This window comes from Armigeres subalbatus, unplaced genomic scaffold (assembly GCF_024139115.2).
Source record: "Armigeres subalbatus isolate Guangzhou_Male unplaced genomic scaffold, GZ_Asu_2 Contig1174, whole genome shotgun sequence".
Classification (NCBI taxonomy): Eukaryota; Metazoa; Arthropoda; class Insecta; order Diptera; family Culicidae; genus Armigeres; species Armigeres subalbatus.
This window is the reverse complement of record NW_026941928.1, coordinates 22902-46121: the sequence shown is the minus strand read 5'-3', so window position 1 is coordinate 46121 and position 23220 is coordinate 22902. Positions and strand designations below refer to the sequence as shown.

Genomic DNA, 23220 nt, shown 5'->3' with positions numbered 1-23220 from the left:
CGTCTTCTTGCACACCGCCAAAGATGGTGCTAAGCACCCGTCTCTCGAATACTCCGAGTGCTTGCAAGTCCTCCTCGAGCATTGTCCATGTTTCATGTCCGTAGAGGACAACCGGTCTTATAAGCGTCTTGTACATGATACATTTGGTGTGGTGCGAATCTTTTTTGACCGCAGTTTCTTCTGGAGCGCGTAGTTGGCCCGACTTCCACAGATGATTATTATTATTATTTATTCAGACTAAGGCCGAAGTGGCCTGTGCGGTATATAAGAGTCTTCTCCATTCGGCTCGGTCCATGGCTACACGTCGCCAACCACGCAGTCTACGGAGGGTCCGCAAGTCATCTTCCACTTGATCGATCCACCTTGCCCGCTGCGCACCTCACCTTCTTGTGCCCGTCGGATCGTTGTCGAGAACCATTTTCACCGGGTTACTGTCCGACATTCTGGCTACGTGCCCGGCCCACCGCAGTCGTCCGATTTTCGCGGTGTGAACGATGGATGGTTCTCCCAACAGCTGATGCAACTCGTGGTTCATTCGCCTCCTCCACGTACCGTCCGCCATCTGCACCCCACCATAGATGGTACGCAGCACTTTCCTTTCGAAAACTCCAAGTGCGCGCCTTCGTATTTCACGACTAACGTTGTTGTCAGCCGTTAGCAAGGCCATATTTTATGTAAAAGGTATAAAAGGAAACATATTCCGGATAGTTAGAGTTTTTTGTCAAATGGCTTTTGTGTCCGGCACTGAAGGATCTCCCCCTAAATATAATCAACCCGAAGACTTCGAAGAATATTTCTTAATCTGTAAGACGGTTGTTGTTGCGAGCCGATCGAACTTTCGTAAGCAAAGTTAAAAACAAAACACAAATGCTCATTATTGATATGTTATTCTTTTACGTGCTCAATTGAATTTCCCATGATTTTATATTTCCTTAATAATTTTTCTTGCAAGCAGCAAATTGTTTCGCAACAAAAACGATTTATTCACTCGCTAAATTTCCTATGTTGCCAACGTACTCATATATTTTTAGATATTAATGAGCAACATGAGCAAAACTTCAAATCGCGCGTCCTAAGTCAAATTACATCCAAATCTGCTAAAAATTAAGGAAGTTCTATAAAGACAACTGAAAATTGAACCACTCTTATGAGCATGATTGACGCCACGGTTGTTACTCTGTTTCTGCCAGGCCAGATGTAATTCCAAAGAGAACCAACAGATTGTCGTATCTGAAGGCTTTTTTTTTCTCAGCCGAAACGTAATCGGATGAAACGATCATCCTTAGACAACGCGTAGCGCGCACCTCAAAACTCGTCAATCAACTGAAGACCAATCTTTTTCCATTCGTCAGCCAACGACGCATACGCTGTCCAAAACTGCACCCATACAAATATACAAGTATGTATCATTCACGCAATCCACCATTGAAGCTACAGTGTGACAACGGAAATTACTCACACGTACACAATAACATCCTACAGATCTCCGCAAAATGAAAGCACGGAAATGTGTTTGGACGAAGAGCTTTATAGGGTGATTTCAATAATCACTTTCATTAATAAACTAATAAAATTAATATTGGATTGAATGTAAACTATAATCACTACATCCTTCCTCATCTCTACTCTTTTTTTGACCATGCCTCATGTGTTCATAAAACAAAATTCAAAATTTTAACATACTTAAAGCTTAAAATTTAAAAATCACCTAAGCAAACGCAAGCTCTAAAACAATATGCATCTAAATCCAGCAACTTCATATATTTTAGAAACTTATTACAAATATTTAAAGAAAGCACACAAATGAAAAAATATAGTTTCACGTTCCATCTGGAACTTGGCCTGTTTTTCAACTTACAAAATTTATATCCAATTTCAATATCTGTATATTGAAGTATCAGAATTAAATATTTAATTAAAAAATCCAAAACTTGAGCTAGAATTTAATTATTTAAATTTTATGCAACATTTAATTTAATAACCATCATGAAAAAAGTTAAAAAAATATGCAAGTGTCCAACTTCAACTTCGATTATAGGTAGCATCGAAGTCCAATAACTAAATTCATTCAATAACCATCTACATAAAATCCCATCCTAAATTTAATAACCAAACTTTAAACAGTATCGTATCTCATTATTTCAATATGATATTCAAGTCCGATACTGAATTCAATCGAAGGTCAATATCAAAAACCGAAATAATAATCTAAATTGTATTTCAACAACAAAATCCAAATGCTAGTTAAGTATTTAAGTCTAAAATTCGAAACAGTATTCGAACTCATTTTCTCTATCCAATACTGAAGTACAAAATCTTTATTTAATGACTCAAACTCATTGTCTAATTGAAAGTTAGAAATAGTCTCCGAACTCATTAATTCTAACTGATAATAGTAAAACATGTACTGTTTATGATGCAGTTAGATTGTCGATTCAGTAACTATAACCAAATTTGTAAGTATAACTTTATTTATCATTATATGCTATTTTTGGGATGATTCGAACATAGTTTAGAACTATGCGGGAACTCAATAATCAAATCCTGGATTCATTTCGAATTCAATATCGAAATCCGAATTCCGAATCTTATATATCGAAATCCGAATTCCGAATCTTAAATACAAAATTACAATTAAATATCCACGTCAAAATTCGAACAATTCGAATTCATTTTCTCTACCCCATATCTAAATCCAATCCAAATTCAATGTCGGAAACCGAACTCATCTCCAAATTCTAATACAATATTGAAATTCAATATCCAATTCAAAATAGTATCCGAACTGATTATTTGAATCAAATATCCAAGTCCGATATCTGGCTACAATCCGAATTTAAAATCCAAGTCCAAAATCCGAAACAGTATTCAAACTCATTTAGTCTATTCAATATCAATTTCAATTCAATAATTAAACCTCACTCAAATTCAATATCCAAATTTCGAAATATTGTCCGAACTCATTATTGCAATTAAAATCAGAATTCATTATATGGATCTAATATTCAACATTCAAATACATAATTGTTCGACTCAAGTGGGCTTTTCCCTGCTCCAAAAAAATAAAAAATGAAAATTCAATACCCAAGTTCAAATTTCGAAAATGTTCGATCTTATTATTTTCATCTAATATCGTAGTTCAATTTTTAAATTCAATAATCAAAATAAATATTCAAATAAAATTCAAAATAGTATCCGAGCAATATCTTAGTCCGATATCTGAATGCAATCCGAATGCATCATGCGAGTTTAATATTCAAAATTCACAATCATTCAAATTAAATCTCCAAGGGAAAAACTCAAAACAGTATCTGAACTTACTATATCAACCCAAAATTGCAAAATCCAGTTTCCAAATTCAATTCAAACTTAACATCGGAATCCGTATAAACTATCTGAATCTAATATCCAACATCTAAATAAAATATATAAACTCAATATCCAATATCAACTTAAGTCTGAAACTCGAAACAGTATCCAAATTCACTTTCTCCATCCAACATCGAAGTCCAACATCTAAATTCATTGACCAACTCCAATATCAAAATCCAATTTAAATTTAATATCCACATCAAAACTCGAAATAGTATCCGAACTCATTACCTTAATCCAACAACCTAGTCCGACATGAACTCATGCCAAATTCAATACTGAAATCCGAATGCACCATCTGACTCTAACATCCAAACCTTAAATAAAAGCCCAATCGAATACTCATATCCAAAGTCCATAGCAGCATGCGAACTCATTATCTCAGTACAATATCGATGCTTAATATCAAAATTAAACAACCAAATATAACACCACTATATAGACCACTACAATCTAATCAAATATTTAAACAAATCCACCTAGAATCCAACATCTAAACATTTACAACAGATCAATTCAACCAATTCAACAGATCGAAGATTTTAATCCAACAAACAATTTTTTTTTATCCAAATCTAATGTCTTATTCCAGTATTCAAATCTAATAAAGACACACAAATATAATATTAAAATTCAAAACTTTTAAAACTCCAATTGAATACAAAACAGCATATTATTTAATGCAATATATTCCAAAAGCGTAGAATGCTGTGGATGCAGAAATCATGGCCTTGTTCAATTCATTACATTCAAATTTTGTTACCTGATTTTTTTGAGCTCATCACTTTGTGATAGACAAATTTCTACATCTAGAGAAATATTTTAACAGTCTGTCCGCATTTGTTACAATTTCTTTTTATATTGGCCCGATTCCCAACCCTAACTCAACAAATTTCATATGCAATATTCAAATCTATACAAAATACAAAAATTAAACTTAATATCCAAAACCACTATTTAAATTTAATATCAACTTTCAATATCCAAATCCAATTTTCAATTTACATTTTTCAAATTTCCAAATTTAAGTAACCAAATTTATCATCCAACTTAATATTGAAATCCGCTTAAAAATCGAATATTCGAATCCGTTATACGAGCTCAAAAAACTTATCCTTATTTACTTTTCATTCTTAATGTCCAATTCCAATTTATCAAATTATATCAAAATTCAATCTAATTTCAATCAAAATACAATTCATATAATTTATTCTTTCGTTTTGTAAACCGATGCAGCGGTATTCCATGAAATCTATTCCAAAAGCTTGCCAGGCTGAGGATATAGAAATCATAGCTGTAATATTAAGTATTCGTTACAAATTCGATTACATGAGCTTGCCAGGCTCATCGATTTGTGATAACTTGTCTAATTCTATTTCTATATATTTATTTTACCAGTCAGCCAGTATTCATTAACAGAAAATCATGATTCTAATATTTTTTGTCTCATTTGTCACGGTTAGGTATAGGGCGAAACTTTTTTTTTTCAAATTGTAGCCCATTCGTTCAATCTTAGCCGTTAACTTTTATTGCACTTGCAAATTATCTTTTCTTATAGCCCAGGAACCCACTCGTCCTGTGCTCTCTAATTGTAGTAGCCCACTCGCTCTACACAATTCATTGCTTATTCTCGGAGTAGTAGCCCACTCCCTCTACTCTCAGTCAAACGTGTTTGACTCTTTTTTTTCATTATTATTTTGATTGCGCAGGAACCCACTCGTCCTGCGCTATCTGTATGTAGTAGCCCACTCGCTCTACATTTGTTTTTTTTTTTTTGGAGTAGTAGCCCACCCGCTCTACTCTCTGCCAAACGTGTTTGACATTTTGTCTCTGCATTTGCAATTATTTTAATATTTCATGGTGCAGGAACCCACTCGTCCTACACCTTTTTTTCATACTAACCAGCTCGCTCTACTCATCTTTTATTCAGCCTGCTATGAAAATCTTACCATTCATGGAATCCATTTACACCGAACACAAAACCCAGAAAAAAAAGGTTCTTTTTTATCTACCGACCGCGTCATGTCGTATCTGAAGGCTTTTTTTTTTCTCAGCCGAAACGTAATCGGATGAAACGATCATCCTTAGACAACGCGTAGCGCGCACCTCAAAACTATCGGAACACACTACATCATTACATTCAAATTTTGTTACCTGATTTTTTTGAGCTCATCACTTTGTGATAGTCAAATTTCTACATCTAGAGAAATATTTTAACAGTCTGTCCGCATTTGTTACAATTTCTTTTTATATTGGCCCGATTCCCAACTCTAACTCAACAAATTTCATATGCAATATTCAAATCTATACAAAATACAAAAATTAAACTTAATATCCAAAACCACTATTTAAATTCAATATCAACTTTCAATATCCAAATCCAATTTTCAATTTACATTTTTCAAATTTCCAAATTTAAGTAACCAAATTTATCATCCAACTTAATATTGAAATCCGCTTAAAAATCGAATATTCGAATCCGTTATACGAAACGTAATCGGATGAAACGATCATCCTTAGACAACGCGTAGCGCGCACCTCAAAACTCGTCAATCAACTGAAGACCAATCTTTTTCCATTCGTCAGCCAACGACGCATACGCTGTCCAAAACTGCACCCATACAAATATACAAGTATGTATCATTCACGCAATCCACCATTGAAGCTACAGTGTGACAACGGAAATTACTCACACGTACACAATAACATCCTACAGATCTCCGCAAAATGAAAGCACGGAAATGTGTTTGGACGAAGAGCTTTATAGGGTGATTTCAATAATCACTTTCATTAATAAACTAATAAAATTAATATTGGAATGAATGTAAACTATAATCACTACACAGATGATATTTAAGAATAATATTACCTTCAATGTGTACAAACGGGTGACCCATATTTAAATAATACCAGCGCCGGCCGTTGGGGATGTTGGATATATGGGGTCAGGAGACAGCGCGGTTCGTTTTGGTTTGCCGCGTGAAATTTGTAGTTTTTCCGCAAATCATGTTTGATCGCACAGCGCGCGGGGGAGAGCAGTTTTCTTATAACCAATAAAGATGGCTCATTAGTCCCTCCTCTTTGTTGCCCGGTATGACTGCAAATATTGTGTAACTGTCAAACACTCACCAAAGGGGCGTGGCTACAGGTTCAACTTTATTGATTACAAGAAAGCAGCTTTCCCGCGCGCGCGAGCCATTTCGTTCGAGATGTCGCGGAGACCAGACCATGGTACCACCTTCGGCATCGGCGGAGTTCCTACCGGAAATTTTATTCACGGCGATGGTGTGGGTCGCGCGGTCGTCGTCGTCAGCATCAACAGCACTCAGATGGAATTTTCTTGCGCGTCTCTACGATGGCGGCTATGGTGGTGTTTATTTCTGCAACGGTTGCGTGAAGTATCATCAGTGAAAGCAGCTCTTAAGCCATAATTTGAGGCAAGACGAATTTTGATCAAAGTTCATATTAATCGCTTGGTGATGGCTGATAGTTTCCGTCGGTGGCGGAATCACGACCGTGCGTCAGGGACGCTACTAAAATTTATTCGCATTTATAGCATCAATACCAGTGCAATTTCCCCTCAAGATTATTATTTTAGTAGATAGACTGCTACTTGTTTCAGGTTTAATTTCCATCCATGCAAATACATTTTTGCAGCTTCTCCTTCTGACGCACGCTCTTCGTTCCCACCGATGGCGTAGGTAGCGCTCGTAACAGGATCGTTGCGACAGAGAATCCAACGATGGCAATCTGTTGCAGTGTAGCGGTAGAACCATAGAGCCAGCATCTGCATTTGAGTGAAATACTCTTGTGATATTCTGACTATCGGATGGTTGCTGTTGTGTTGGTGATTAGAAATCCGCATGATCTGAAATCTGTCCTTTTCAGGGCATTAAATTTTTCATTGGAGGAATTTGGTTTGACTGAGAGTAAATTCATGAGATTGTTGCAATAAATCGGCAGCAGTAACGCAAAAATTCATAGGATTCAATCCATCATTCGACTTCTGCAGAATAAGTGATTAAAAATCCATCGAAAGATAAAGACGCTATTAGTGTTTGAAATCTATCCTAATTTCGCGACGGTCTCGAATTTGGAAATTTCCGTTTTACACCCTGTATCTGAGTCTTCCCCTTAGACGTAGTTTACGTCAAAAAATTATTTCAACTTAACCTTTCTTCCAAACATAATGGTGGTCCTGAAAAGAACCGATTCATTTCCACTTATGTGCCTCATCAACAGCACGACGTTGATTGCCAGATTCAACGATGCTGTTGGGAACACGGATGAAAAGATGTACTGTTGTTGCCACTACCGCCACCACCACCTGACGAAAAATTTCATCCGCATCATCGCTCAAAAAGCTCAATCGACGAGCCCTCCCGTGCGAACGAAATCGTCGGTTCTCCGTGACATGCAGAATGAAAATTACGCGCGCACGCGAAACACGGGGCTTTTTATACACAGGGAAAACGAAGCAGTGGATCAAAAGGCCCGTACCTTACTGCAATCTGATGTCCGTGTTGGGGATTTATGAACGGAATTGAATTTTTCACCCGGTTTGAAAAGAAATAACATTTTCAATAGTTTAACGTTGATAATCAATAGTATGAATAGAATTGGCAAATTGCTGGAGAGTTTCCGAATCGATTGATAAGCAAATGTCGAAAATCCATCGAAAGATAAAGACGCTATTACCGTTTGAAATCTTACATGATTTCGTGACGGTCCTCAATGATATTTACGTGTTCTCCATTGTTGAATGCATTGAATTAACAATTTTTCGTCTAATACAATGGCTAATAATTATATATAAACAAAACATACGTCTCGATTGCGTTTTGACGCTTTTTAGAACGAAATCATTTTTCGGTGAGTGAGCGAAGCGATGCGATTCTGGCCGAGAAACTCAAGCGCGAAGCTTCCCCTACAGAATCGCAGGCAAGTTAGCTCGTGCATGAAACCTCGATGATTCAGATTTGAGTATGATTCTACCAACACTGAGTGTCATTATGGATAAAATATTCGTGCAAACATTTTATTAATACCATTGCAAGACTTTTGAATCAGGGAGCAAGAAGGTGATAGCTCTATTGTATCTCATATAGCCTGTTTCAAGAACGTATGCGTTCCGAAGCTTTTGTCGTGTACAATAAGTACCGCATTATTGCACCCACGTATTATAAAAATATCTTAAGTGCATTCATACTTCCTGAATCAAAGTTAAATCCTTCTGATTCAGGCGCGCATTTAATTGGACAAAATATTATTTGGCCGATATAAATATTTTTTTAAATATGTCTCAACACCAACCCCCCCCCCCCCCCCCCTCCCCCCAACCCCTTCGAATTGTTTTGCTCAAAAATAACAAATTGAGGGGCAACAAAAAAAAATCCAGAACTTTCAAAACATTCTTTAACAAATCCGAGGAGTTTTTTTCCATTTTAATATTTATTTTTTACTAGCAGACCCGTCGAACTTTGCTTCGCCTAAAATTGATTTATTCTCTGATTAATTCTTGAGTTATGCAGAAATTTTTGGCTCATTTGTATGGGAGCCCACCTTTCCAGAAGGGGGAGGCGTTGCAAACCACCACAGAAACATACCACCACATTCTCTTCCAAAACCTCCACATGCCAGATTTATTTCCATTTGCTTGATCTCGAGTTATGATGAAATTGGTGTTTCATTTGTATAGGAGCCAGGTTTCAAAGAGGAGAGGGGTCTCTAACCATCTTAAGAACCTTCCCCGGCCCCAAAAACCTCTGCATTCAAATTTTCATGCCGCTCGATTCAGTAGAAGAAGAAGAAGATTACCTCCTCCCCCTTGACTTTGCGGAGACCATAATTTTTAATAAATATGTGTAACGCCCTTAATTGTTTTCAGTTTGCAAAAAAATGCATTTTCCAAAGTAGTTTTTTAATATAAATTGATTGCATTACTAGCAAGGGCATTGGCATTGATAACAATTGATCGTCTCATGCCTGCACAAACATGCCCCTTTCTGGATCACTTTTATACACCATGCACTACATTACGCATTTTTGTTACATTTGTTTCGACCGCGGTCACTGGTCCGGCTCCATTGTTCTACTTTTTGTGCGAAACACCCACGGGGATGACAAGCTACGCCATCTTTGTCACATCTTTTCTGAGTCACCAATACGAGTGCACTGCGAATGCAACATAAACAATTCCGAGGGTGAATATGATATAAAACGAACAACGGCCTAGACAGTACCTTGTGAAAGTAGTATTTTGAAGAATTGAGCAAATAAGTTGAACATTCTTATGTTTAAAGCATGTAATCGAGTGTAAAATAGTTTTAATTTATAGTTCGTTAATTTTTTTTTCTATTTTCTCATGATTGTATCATGTTGGATTATTGAGTGGTATGGGCGTTTTGCATCATATTCTCCTGTGAAAACGTAAACATTCAAAATTCGTGCACATACTAATGCAAAATAAATAAGTATTGGGATAATTTGACACTGGGGGATAAATTTATCCCCCAAAAAAGAACAAACAAGCAAACCTGTCAAAATCCATAGTAAAAAAAATTGGATGTCGGTCCTCTGGAAACACCGCACAAAAACGAGAGTCCAAAAGCCAACCGCACTGAACGGCGATGGCCGAACGAGACTCTTGCGGACAAGAAAAGAGGGTGCTGCCAAAATGATCCGATACCCTATTTTAACATTCATAACCCAAAGTTTCAATATAATTGACAAATTGGTAGAGAATTTCCGAATCGATTGATATATAAATCTCAAAAATCCATCGGAAGATAAAGGCGCTATTAGAGTTCAAAATCTTACATGATTTCGTGACGGTCTCGAATTTGGAAATTTTCATTTGTCACCCTGGGGTGACATTGCGCATCTCGAATCGAATCACTCGATTCGTACGTTTTTGCATTCGTTTCGAAAAAATTGCGGCATTATGTATTTCGTTCGACTTCATTCAGTCGCAGTACAAGATTTCGAATGGTGCTGTACTAGCTCAATCGAGTATGTTCTGTCAAACGAAATGTAAACAGAGAAAATAAAAGAGAGATGTCTCCGTGTTCAGTATGCCACCCGCTGGAGAGACAACCTTCAGCGCATTGCGAATGTGAGTAAACAAAGAGAATAAGAGTAATTTCATCTGCGTGTAGCATGTTGCCTGTTGGAAAGGCATCCTTCATGGCATGAATTGGCAGTTAATTTATAAACAAGCAAATCGTGCTCAATGACTATAAAAGCAATATTATTTATTGAGCAGTGGAAACCGATTAAAACATTATGCCAATACGACATGTTTTATAAATTGAGATATAGTTACGACACAAATTATAAGTTATAATAAATTATAAGCAACTCGGCCGTACGAAAACCATTTTGTTTTTGTTAAATGTCTTATAGCCTATTCAGATTGGGCTATTTATGACTTTGTTAAGTGAGAGGGTATCCAATTATTACGAGGTGTTCAGACTGCAGCAAGATAATATATCTTGACGTTTCCATGCTTCCTCATTTGCACGCTAATACAGGGTTGAATTCAAGAAGAGTTTTAAAATTTAATTTGCGAAATCAAGCATTTGTGTGGCGACAATCGAACATTTTTTTCTGAACAAAGTTTCTACGGTAAAAAATATAAAAAAAAATATGAAAAGGGATTTTCGAAGAATATTTGAAGCTCTCATTAAGGATAATGAGCGAAGCTACATTCATTAGTTGGGTGTGCCGTTCTTCGGGGAATCAGACTATTCCTCAATTTATGTTTAAGTTTAAAAAATATTTTGATTCTGTACTATGATCGAACGGAGATTTGATAGAAAAATTTAGATACTTTTGGGAATTCTCACAAATAAATAAAAAAAGGACGATTGGGCCAATTTTCAAGAAATATTATGTATGAAGGGCAACTCAGCAATTTATTTTTTTTTTCAAAAATGGAAACTGAACCATTGCGTTCTACTCGACAATCAATGATACAGCTTCTAACAAAATCGAATCGTGTCAATGTGATATAATTTAAACTGGATGTTGGATGAATATGTATAAATTATATGTATAAACCCATTCAAATCGTACAGTTGTCCCACGTGAAAAATGTTGAAATCCAAAGTATATTAAGCCATTCAAGGAGCAGAATTGAAACAATTTATGAAATCATGTTTATTCATGAAATATATTAGCACAGACAAACAGACATAACACTTTTCAAATTGCCATCGTTCACTGATTTACCGGTCAATTCAAATAATCATTAGTTGGCCAATCGATCACTGGTGGCGCGCGCATCGGATTTGCTCTAGTTTGACGTTTGCTCACTACCGCCATCTGGTTCGTGATTTGCCCAACTAACTGAAATCAACAGATGTCGTTAGTGTTTGAACGACGATGAATTTTATGAGTGAATGTTCAATGTGTTATGTCTGTTTGTCTGTGATATTCGTTTTACAACCATTCCTACGGCCCTTGAACTTTGAAAATTTATTCGATTTGTTCTATTAAATCTAGGTTTAAGTTAAATACTTCATGTTAATTCTAGAGAGCATCTGTTTTTTAAACAATTCATGTTGAATAAGTGGAGAATAAATAATTATCATCATTATTTTTCATCATATAAAATGCTTTCCACAAAACCATCACAACTCGAGTTATTCTTCAGCGCTCAGAAGATTTCCATCTAACATGCATTCGACCCTGGTGCGACAGAAAGAGCATGACTGTCAACTACGAAACGAAATGAAAACAGAGAGAATTTTCTCTCTGGTAAAGAGAGCGTGACGCTTGTCAGTTTTGTTTTGTTGAATTTCTCCCTGCATTCCAGTTAGAACGGAAGCTCTCTCGTAATAATTGTTCGTAATAAATTCTTTTTAGAGGGTATCTTTTGACAGCGCAAAATGTATGGAATATTACGTAAATAATGACATCATAAAGCGTATTTACCCTGAAACGCCAATTATTATGTCATTAATGGCGTAATCTGAATAGGCTATTAGCTGTGCATGGCTTTTCTCAAGCATTTGTTTAGTTTGATTGCTCTAATTGTAATCAAGTGTCGGTCTTCCACCGTCATTAGTCGTCTGAGTACACGCGACCGCATGCGTAGAGCAATCAAACTCATCAAATGCTTTAGCATTTATTATATTTATTCGAGTTTATGCCGCATATCAAATTTTGAGCTAAATAATTTAAAGCTAAAAAAGGATTCGATAATAAATTACTTTGATGTTTCCATGTGTTTTAGTTAGATGCACTTGGGTCATCTCTTGCGCGTTTTTTTTTATTTAACTCAACTATTTTTACGTAGATTTTGGAATATATACGTTTTTACGCAGATTTTCCCCATACATTTTTCACGCGGTTTATCGAAATTGTCAAGAAATACGTGAAAACTGCAAAATAAAAAAACGATTTAAGTTGTAGTCGTTTTTACGAGAATTTCGGGATAATTAGAGATTGCATATTGTCTGTAAACTATAAAAGTAGGTATACTAATGACATTCTTTTCTTTCAAGATACAATAATGAAACATTTATACTCTTCCCGTAGAGAAATAATAACAAATATAATGAAAAACTTTCAGCAAGAAATGACTCTCGAACAACATTCGAAAGCTATAAAGGTGACGAGTGATTTTCATTCGACTTGAGTCGTTTTTCAGTGTGCTATCGAGTCTCCATAATGCCAAAACATCTCGTTATTCTTGTACCTCCTCGAGCATACTCGAATGATGAGTCGTTTTCGAGATCGAATCGAAAGCCGTAATGCCAAACATGTTCGACTCGATAGAATTACGTTCGAATCGAGATGCACAATGCCACCCCTGTATCCGAGTCTTCCCCTTAGACGTAGTTTACGTCAAAACCCAAATTTATTATTCCGCTGTGGTGATGATGACTTTCCTTTTTCCGTCTGTTGTGTGACTTTTGCAGTGTTATTTTAAAGGGGTGCTGCCTAATAATCAATTTTAATGATCACTTCTTGCTTACATCAACATGTCCAGCACCTGTAGCACTTTTTCATAAACACTACTTTTTTGCTATGACCGCGGTCATTGCTCTGGTTCTATTGTTGTACTTTTTGTGCGAATCACCGCACAAAAGTAGAGCGCAAGAACCAACGGCACCATACGGCGGTCGTAACGAAAATCTGAAATTTCAGACCGCATCGTGCTTTCGTGCTGTGCGGTTCTTTCTCTCTTTGCGGAAGGAAGTTTTTAATACTACCCGAAGCTATTTTAATTTCAACAGTGCTTCTCAGCGCTATTTGTACCCACTGATCCCGTTACGATCTTTGCAAGGACCCGTGCCTTCGTTTTACGTTGGACCCGTTTGCGGAAGTAAAATTCCGACAAGCGGTGGTAATCCTGCAGGGACACCGTTCTGGGAGAAAACCTCTTAGAAGGTCACGTCTCCACGCTCAGCAATGAGTATTAACAAAAACAAGAGGAAGGGGGAGTCTTTGAATTCTCCACTTCCTTCTAAGAAACAAGGTTTCAAGACCGTCCTGCCAAAGCGCGGAAAAAAATAGAAGGAAGCTGGAGAATTCAGATATTCCTTCAAACTCTAATGTCGGAAATAATTTTTCTCCTATCGAACTGAGCAATCAGTTCGATTTGATTAATGATGATATTGAGCAAATCGAATCTAGCCCAGGTGATTCGATTCATGCGAAAAAGCAAAGGATTCCGCCGATTGTGGTATCTGTTGCCGAGTTTTCTGGCTTTAGGAATGAGATTTTGAGTAACCTTCAGGGGATCAAGGTTTCATTTCAGATTGCTAGGAAGGGTGACTGCCGCGTTTTGCCTGGATCCTTTGACGATCGCAAACGTCTTCTTCAGTATTTAACTGAGAAGCGCCATAAATTCTTCACATACGACGACAAAACTGAGCGATTGTTCAAAGTCGTCTTGAAAGGTCTCCCCAGTGATGATAAATCACTGGATGAGATTAAAATTGAAATTTCTCAAGTACTTGGATTTTCACCAGTCCAAGTAATTAAGATGAAAAAGAAATCCCATTCTGGTACTTCCCAGAGGGGCATTTCTCAAGAATTTTATTTAGTTCATTTTAACAAAATGAACTAAATAATATGAAAAGTTGGAAAAGGCCTGTATTATGTCTCATGTCCGTGTTACATGGGAACATTTCCGCAGGCCTGGGGAAATTTCAAAACCCCACCCAGTGCCGTAAGTGCCAAAAGTGGGGTCATGGAACCAAACATTGTCACATGGATGCTAAATGCATGATTTGTGGTGGAACCTCTCACGCCAAGGACGCATGTCCTGTGAGAGAAGATTCCAATAAATTTAAATGTGCTAATTGTGGGGCAATCATAAATCCAATTTCTGGGAATGCCCTTCACGCAAAAAAGTTTTGAATTCCCGTGCAAAATTGATGACGGGAAATTCCAATCGGATCCCAGATTCGACGGGTAGAAATTTCTCAAACGCTCAAATTTCGAAACCGGTTACCGGTCGAGCAATTCATACCCACCACAATTCACAAACAAATTTTGCCGCTCGTCAACGGGTAGCAAGCTCTTCAGTAAATTCCAATTTTTCCAATGTACCTACGTATGCAAACATCGCTGCTGGTAGACAAAATTTCTCTTCTCAAAATGAGGTTTATACCCATGTCCCAACGGAAAATAATGGTCATGTTGCCGATTCAGGTAGCATGACTGCTTCCGATTTTGATTTTTTAACTGAACAATTGCATCACATGATTGATGCAATGTTCAAAGCAAATACCATTCCTGAAGCTGTTCAGGTTGGTATAAAGTACACACAAAAAATTGTTATCGGAATCCGTTTCAATGGATCCAAATAATTGTGTGAAAGTTCTAAATTGGAATGCCCGCTCTCTAAAGGGTAAGGAAGATGAATTATTCAACTTCCTTTCAGTTCATAATGTGCATATTGCCATTATAACTGAAACGTATTTAAAACCAGGACTCTCCATTAAAAGAGATCCAAACTATTTTATCTACAGAAATGATCGTCTTGACAGCGCCTGTGGTGGGGTCGCCATTGTCATTAATAGACGTATCAAACATAAATTATTTTCTTCGTTTGAAACCAAAGTTTTTGAAACCTTGGGAGTTTCTGTTGAAACAAATTTTGGACAATTTTCCTTCATTGCAGCCTACTTGCCTTTTCAATGCAATGGGCAGCAAAAGAATTTGTTGAAAGCTGATCTTCAAATTCTGACTCGCAACAAATCAAAATTCTTCGTAATTGGTGACTTCAATGCTAAACACCGTTCATGGAATAATGCTCAAAGCAATTCCAATGGTAAAATTTTATTTGAAGATTGTTCTGCGGGATATTATACTATTCAATATCCCAATGGCCCAACTTGTTTTTCCTCCAGTCGAAATCCTTCTACAATTGATTTAGTTTTAACGGATTCAAGTCAGCTGTGTGGCCAATTGGTAACTCATGCTGACTTTGACTCTGATCATCTTCCTGTGACATTTGAAATCTCACAAGAAGCCATTTATAATCCAATAAGCTCTACTTTTAATTATCATAGAGCTGATTGGGATTTATATAAAACGTATATCGATAGGAATTTTGATGTTGATATTCCTCTCGATACCAAAAGTGATATTGATAATGCTCTCGTATCTTTGACAAATTTAATTGTCGAAGCCAGAGGCATTGCAATTCCTAAATGTGAAATTAAATTCAACTCCATTATTATTGACGACGATCTTCAGCTACTGATCCGTCTTAAAAATGTGAGAAGAAGGCAATACCAAAGAACTCGCGATCCCGCGTTGAAAGTTATTTGGCGAGATTTGCAAAATGAAATTAAAAAACGTTTCGCTATTCTGAGAAATACCAACTTTGAGAATAATGTCTCGAAGTTGGATCCCAGTTCGAAACCCTTTTGAAATTAACAAAATTCTTAAAAACCTCAAAAGCCAATTCCAGCGCTTAAAGAGGGAAATAAAATTTTATTAACAAATGGCGAAAAGGCTCAAAACTTGCTCAGCAGTTCGAGAGTGCCCATAATTTTAGTCTGGGTCTCACGAGTCCAATTGAGGATCAGGTTACACGGAGCTTCGAAGACATTCTCAATCAAGAGAATGTTTTGACCTTTCGTTGGGAACTAATTTGGATGAAGTGAGATCTATTACTAGAAAATTTAAAATATGAAAGCCCCGGGTGATGATGGTATTGTCTACATACTTATCAAAAAAATTCCTGAGAGCTCTTTATCCTTTTTGGTTAATTTATTTAACAAATGTTTTCAATTGGCATACTTTCCAGATAAATGGAAAAACGCCAAAGTTGTTCCAATTTTGAAGCCGGACAAAATCCAGCTGAGGCTTCTAGTTATCGCCCAATCAGTTTGCTTTCTTCAATAAGCAAACTGTTTGAAAAGATTATTTTAAATAGAATGATGGTTCATATTAATGACAATTCTATTTTTGCTGATGAACAATTTGGTTTTCGCCATGGGCAATCAACCACCCATCAGTTATTAAGAGTAACGAATTTAATTCGGCTCAACAAATCTGAAGGATATTCGACTGGAGTTGCTCTTCTTGATATAGAGAAAGCATTTGACAGTGTTTGGCATGAAGGTTTGATTGTAAAATTGATGAATTTTAATTTTCCTCTGTACATCATTAAACTGATCCAAAATTATTTATCCGATCGCTCACTGCAGGTAAACTACCAGAATACTAAATCTGATAGATTACCTGTAAGGGCTGGTGTCCCCCAAGGCAGCATACTGGGGCCCATATTGTATAACATTTTTACTTCTGACTTACCTGATTTACCACCAGGGTGTCAAAAATCTTTGTTTGCAGATGACACGGGACTTTCAGCCAAAGGGCGAAGCCTTCGTATCATTTGTAGTAGATTGCAAAAAAGTTTGGATATTTTCTCCATTTACTTGCAAAAATGGAAAATTTCCCCGAATGCTTCCAAAACTCAGCTTATAATTTTCCCACATAAGCCGAGAGCTTCTTATTTGAAACCTTCTAGCAGACATATTGTCACTATGAATGGTGTTCCAATTAATTGGTCTAGTGAAGCTAAATATTTAGGACTTCTGCTAGATCAAAAATTAACTTTTAAAAATCACATTGAAGGTCTTCAAGCCAAATGTAACAAATATATTAAGTGTCTATATCCACTTATAAACAGAAAATCAAAACTTTGTCTTAAGAACAAACTTTTGATTTACAAACAAATTTTTAGACCTGCCATGTTGTATGCTGTGCCAATATGGGCTAGTTGCTGCAATACCAGAAAGAAGGCACTCCAGAGGATTCAAAATAAAATTTTGAAAATGATTCTGAAGTTGCCTCCGTGGTATAGTACCAATGAACTTCATAGAATTTCTAATATTGAGACATTGCAACAAATGTCCAACAAAATAATTTCCAATTTTAGACAAAAATCGTTGCAATCTTCTATTGCAACGATTAACTCCTTGTACCCTTAGTATAAAATAGGTTAAGTTTAGTTTAAGTTGAAAACATTGTAATTCCTACATGGTTCAATTCAACCAGAGGAAAAATTCTAACTGCCAGAGGCAAATGAAATGTATTAATAATAACTAAAAATATAACATAGCAAATAAGGATGATAGTGTTAAGAAAACACGGAACACCTAGTCTAACAGATGAATGCATGTATTAGATAATTAGCAAATAAAATTAGTTAAAAAAAAAAAAAAAAAGAAAAAAAAAAAGAAAAAAAAATCTGAAATTTTACTGAGTTGGTAAAGAATTGGAATTTTTAATGTTTTCACGTTGGTTATCGATAGTTCCGATGGACTTAAAAAAATTGCTGGAGAGTTTCCGATTCGATTGATAATAAAATCTCGAAAATCCATTGAAACATAACGGAGCTATTAACGTTTGAAATCTTACATGATTTCGTGACGGTCTCGAATTTGGAAATTTTCATTTGCCGCCCTGTATCCGAGTCTTCCCCTTAGACGTTGTTTACGTCAAAAACCGTTCTCAAATTGACATTTCAATTTTTATGGCTCAAACTCATCTGGAGGATTACTAGACGTAGTGAATATAGCCACTATTATATAATAAATTAGGCCCGTAAATTTGAATGGGAGGAATCACTAACAGAAACCAAGCTTCCACGCCAAACGCCAATGCCTCCGAAACAGTCCATTTTCGCAATTAAACCTTTCTTTTCAGAAAATGCTGGTCCTGAGAAGATCCAATTTTCTTTTCCCAATGCGCCTTTCCAACAACTAACGAGCACCACAATTTGTAATACATTTTCAGCATCGCCACTGGCGGAGCGGGATCACAACAGTGCTATTTTTGTAGTCAATAATTTCTTCATATAAAATGCTGGTTCGTTGAGGTTAAATGATCTGATTAGGCCGAATAGGACATTTGACCGAATATGACATTTGGCCAAATAGGAATGTAGTATTCGGTCAAATTTACTATACGGCCAAATGACCTTTTCGGCCAAATGACCTTTTCGGCCAAATGACCTTTTCGGCCAAATGACCTTTTCGGCCAAATGACCTAGTGTATTTGCTTACGCGCATTCAACCGATTTGGAGATTTCTGTATCAATCGATGGTGTTTTGGTTGCAGTATCCACAATTTTCAATTCAGAAATAATTAAAACGGATAAATTCAATGATTTTGAACAAGTGTGGGCCAAGGTACAAATTTCAGGTGAAACTCATGTTTTTGCTTCAGTTTATATTCCTCCAAATAATGCTCGCAGAGATATTTATGATAAATTTTTTGGTATCGCCGAGAATGTTTTATCTGGCTTGCCTCCTGAAGTAAAAGTGCATATATATGGTGATTTTAACCAAAGAAATGTAGATTTTATACCGGACTGTGACAATGAGAGCATTTTACTTCCAGTCATAGGGGAAAATGAGCTATTGCATTTTGTATTCGATAAAATTGCTAACTTAGGATTAAATCAAATCAATCATGTGAAGAATATCCAAAAGTGTTATCTAGATCTACTGCTGACTAACTGTTATGAAGATTTTGTGTAAATGAATCACTAGCTCCTCTTTGGCGAAATGAAGTATTCCACACAGCAATTGAATTCTCTTTGTTTGTACACGTTAATGATATACCAATCGAATGTGAGTTTGAAGAAATCTTCGATTATCAATCAGCCAACTACGGAAATATAAAGCATAAACTGAAGAATATAGATTGGCAAACTGCTATAAGGAACGAACAAAATGTTGATAAAGCGACAGAAAAGTTTTATAACACATTGCACAATATAATAATGGAAGAAGTGCCGGTTAAAAGACGGAGAAGTCATGCTGTATCGAAAAATCCAATTTGGTTTACAAGAGATATTAGAAATCTTAAAAATCGCAAGCAGAAAGCACATAAAAACTACAAGAAGCATAATCTTCAACATTATTTAGAGGAGTATCTTGATATTTGTGATCAACTGAACTGTGCTATAAATATCACATACAATGAATATAATTTAAAACTGAACGTGAAATTAAGACAAGTCCAAAACATTTTTTCAGCTATGTGAACACTAAATTAAAATCAGCCAATTTTCCATCGAAACTTTATTTAGATGGTAGAACAGGTAATGGTCCAGAGGAAATATGTAATTTGTTTGCCGATTTCTTTAAAGAAGTATACACTACCCATTCAGAAGATGATCGAGATCGCGACTTTTCGATTTTTATCCTGAGTTTTCAAATGACGTTTGCGTCAACCATCTGAATGTACACGAAATTTGTGATGCCCTGAAACATCTAGATGGGTCTAAGAGCTCCGGACCCGATGGAATACCTCCAGTGTTTATTAAGACTCTAGCAATTGAACTTACTGCTCCATTATTCTGGATTTTCAACATGTCACTGGAATCAGGATGTTTTCCGTTAATATGGAAAAATCATTTTTAGTTCCAATTTTTAAATCTGGTATAAAATCCAATGTTCGTAATTATCGTGGTATTGCTCTTATATCTTGCATACCGAAATTGTTCGAAGCAATTGTTAATGAAAACATATTTGTTCAAATTAAAAATCGAATCACATCTAAGCAACACGGTTTCTTTAAAGGTCGTTCGACAGCCACAAATCTAACAGAATTCGTTAATTATTCTTTGGATGCAATGGATAGTGGTCACCATGTAGAAGCCTTGTACACAGATTTTAGCATAGCTTTTGATCGCGTTGATTTACCCATGCTTTTGTTCAAACTGCAGAAGATGGGAATTCAACCAAAACTTCTTCATTGGCTTGAATCGTATCTAACAAGTCGGGTTCAAATTGTAAGATTCAAAGGAAAATTATCAACCCCAATACAAGCCTCTTCTGGAGTTCCTCAAGGATCTCATTTAGGTCCGTTCCTTTTATTTTATTTGTAAATGACCTCCTCTTGTGCTTCATAAATTGAATGTCTTAATTTATGCAGATGACATGAAACTTTTCCTAAAAATCAGAACTGTCGAGGATATCGATACATTCAAAGATGAAATATTGGTATTCCATACATGGTGTAAAAAAAGTTTTCTACAGTTGAATATAAAAATGCAACTCAATAACCTTCAGCAGAAAACGAAACATACTCAGCGCAAATATTAGTTTTGATGATCAGAACGTAGTAAGAAGCAATAGAGTAAGAGATTTGGGAGTAATATTGGATTCAAAACTAACTTTCATCGATCATTTTATAACTTAATTGTAAGCAAATCCAACAACATGTTAGGTTTTATAAAACGATTCTGTTACAATTTCCAGGACCCATACACAATAAAAACACTATATACAGCTTATGTAAGGCCAATCTTAGAATATTGCAGCATAGTTTGGTCCCAATTTTCAGCTATTCATGCCAACAGAATTGAGTCAGTTCAAAAACAATTTTTATTATATGCACTACGAAAGTTAGGGTGGACCGAATTTCCATTGCCACCATATGTAGCTCGTTGTAAGCTCATCAATATTCATTCACTGAAAGTGCGTCGAGATTTAGCAATGGTAACTTTTATAAACAATATTGTTTCAAACAGAATTGACTCAACGGAGCTATAATCAAAACTTAATTTTTATGTTCCATTACGATCTTTACGACATCGTCAAATATTCTCCGTAAATTATCATCGAACAAACTATGCAAAAAATGGCCCAATTAATCAAATGATGATCACTTATAATAAACATTGTGACACTATTGACTTATCGATGTCCAAAACACAGCTGAAACAGATCTTCTCTCGTATTATAAGCTAATGACACTTTACAATAAGTTTAAACAGTATCAACATTATTTAATTTTATTTAGAATAGTTAAGAATACAAATGTAAATAGGTCTACAATTATGATTGACGACAATAAATAAATAAATAGATAGACGAACTCTTTAAGATTTTTTAGCTGTGAAAGATGCTTTCAAAACAGAGCTAGTTTTAGCTTGGACGTTTGTTTTCTGTGTTTATTTGATTTTTTGATACAATAAAATGTATTGTACTTACTTTGATGTGTTTGATTTTCATTCGTTTGGCATATTTCACTTTCAAATCCTCGCCACAGTTTCGACACAATCATCGAATGCGCGAATACCATCGTAAGAAGTGAAAAGCACAACAGCCCGGTGCCCAGGAACATCACATAAGCCTTTTCGAATGATTTGTTCGGCCACATTTCGCGACACATCACCGGCTGTTGAATGCTGCTGTCGTCGTCGTCGTCGTCGAAGGTGGTGTTCAGATTGGTCCCCGTTGTACGCCACTGATGCACCGGTTGCAGTCGGTGTACGTGGCACACGAAGCTGAGAAACCAAACCAGGGCAATAATTTTGCACGCGTGGAACTGGGTTTGCCAGCGACGGGATGACAGCGGCCGACAGATGGCGAAGAATCGTTCCAGCGATATGGCTACCAGGGTCCACATGGCCACCGAGACGAATACGGCTGCAGGTGGATGGAAAATTGAGGTTACATTTATTGCGGAATAAGATCAATCACATGAATAATCACACTGTGTTGCACGTGTTTGGATCTGTCTGTATCATAGACTGCCCCCACTCGCATACCAGTCCCATACCGTTTTGACGTAGGACTTACGTCTCTCTTTACTATACCGGGTGTCATTTCAAATTTTTTAAATCGACCGCGTTACGCTGTGTTGAAAGATTTCAAACGTAACTTGCTTTTGCCCTATTGAACAGTTTTCTGCAGTTAACCACTCAATCAACAGCTTTTAAGTATGCCTTTCATATTCATGCTTGATAATATCCGAAAACTTGTTTCAATAGGCCCAAAACTGTTTTCAAAGCAAAATATTGAATTCACGAGAACCTATAAATATGGGTACCGCATCATTCTTGCATCATTCCATTGCCACGCTCTGATTGGTGCAGACGTCAGCGAATGAGCTCTCGCTAGGTCAGGAAGGCATAAAAAAGCGCAGCACGATTTTTTTCCTCTCAATCTGACCCTGAGATCTGACAAGAACAGGCAAAGCAACCACAGCATCGCCAGAACTTTTGAAGTGTTGCTCCATCGTCTCAGCTACGCAATCGCAAACTTAAGCTTTCTCAAGAGCAAGGCAGAATCGTCAGCATCATCGGCATTTTCGGTCCGGCATTGTCGAGGCCACCGCACAAAGGATAAGCCTACCGGACAGTAAGCGCGGCTCGGCGGTGTGACGATAGACTGTCAATGACAACACTGAACAAGATGAATTATTGACAGTGGCTGATTTTCTACCCGCCACTTCCACAGCCAGGCGCTATCGTATATACGCAAATAGCCGGCATGAGTTAACCTCCAGAAATTTATATGACGAAAGACATCTAACGCGGGTTTTCTCAAAATTAGGAACTTTTCATGAAAAACTATA

At 36.6% G+C, this 23220-nt stretch overlaps 1 protein-coding gene across 1 annotated transcript in view; it reads right to left on the bottom strand.

Annotated features, from left to right (window-relative positions):
• The window catches only part of LOC134202340 (uncharacterized), a gene marked incomplete at its 5' end in the record, with an annotated part of 37158 nt that extends 14869 nt beyond the window's left edge, over window positions 1-22289 (bottom strand). Inside the window, one exon of the mRNA XM_062677368.1 lies at window positions 21852-22289. Coding sequence (XP_062533352.1) covers window positions 21852-22289 — 438 coding nt within the window. The remainder of the gene's footprint in view (window positions 1-21851) is intronic.
• Window positions 22290-23220: the final 931 nt, after the last annotated feature.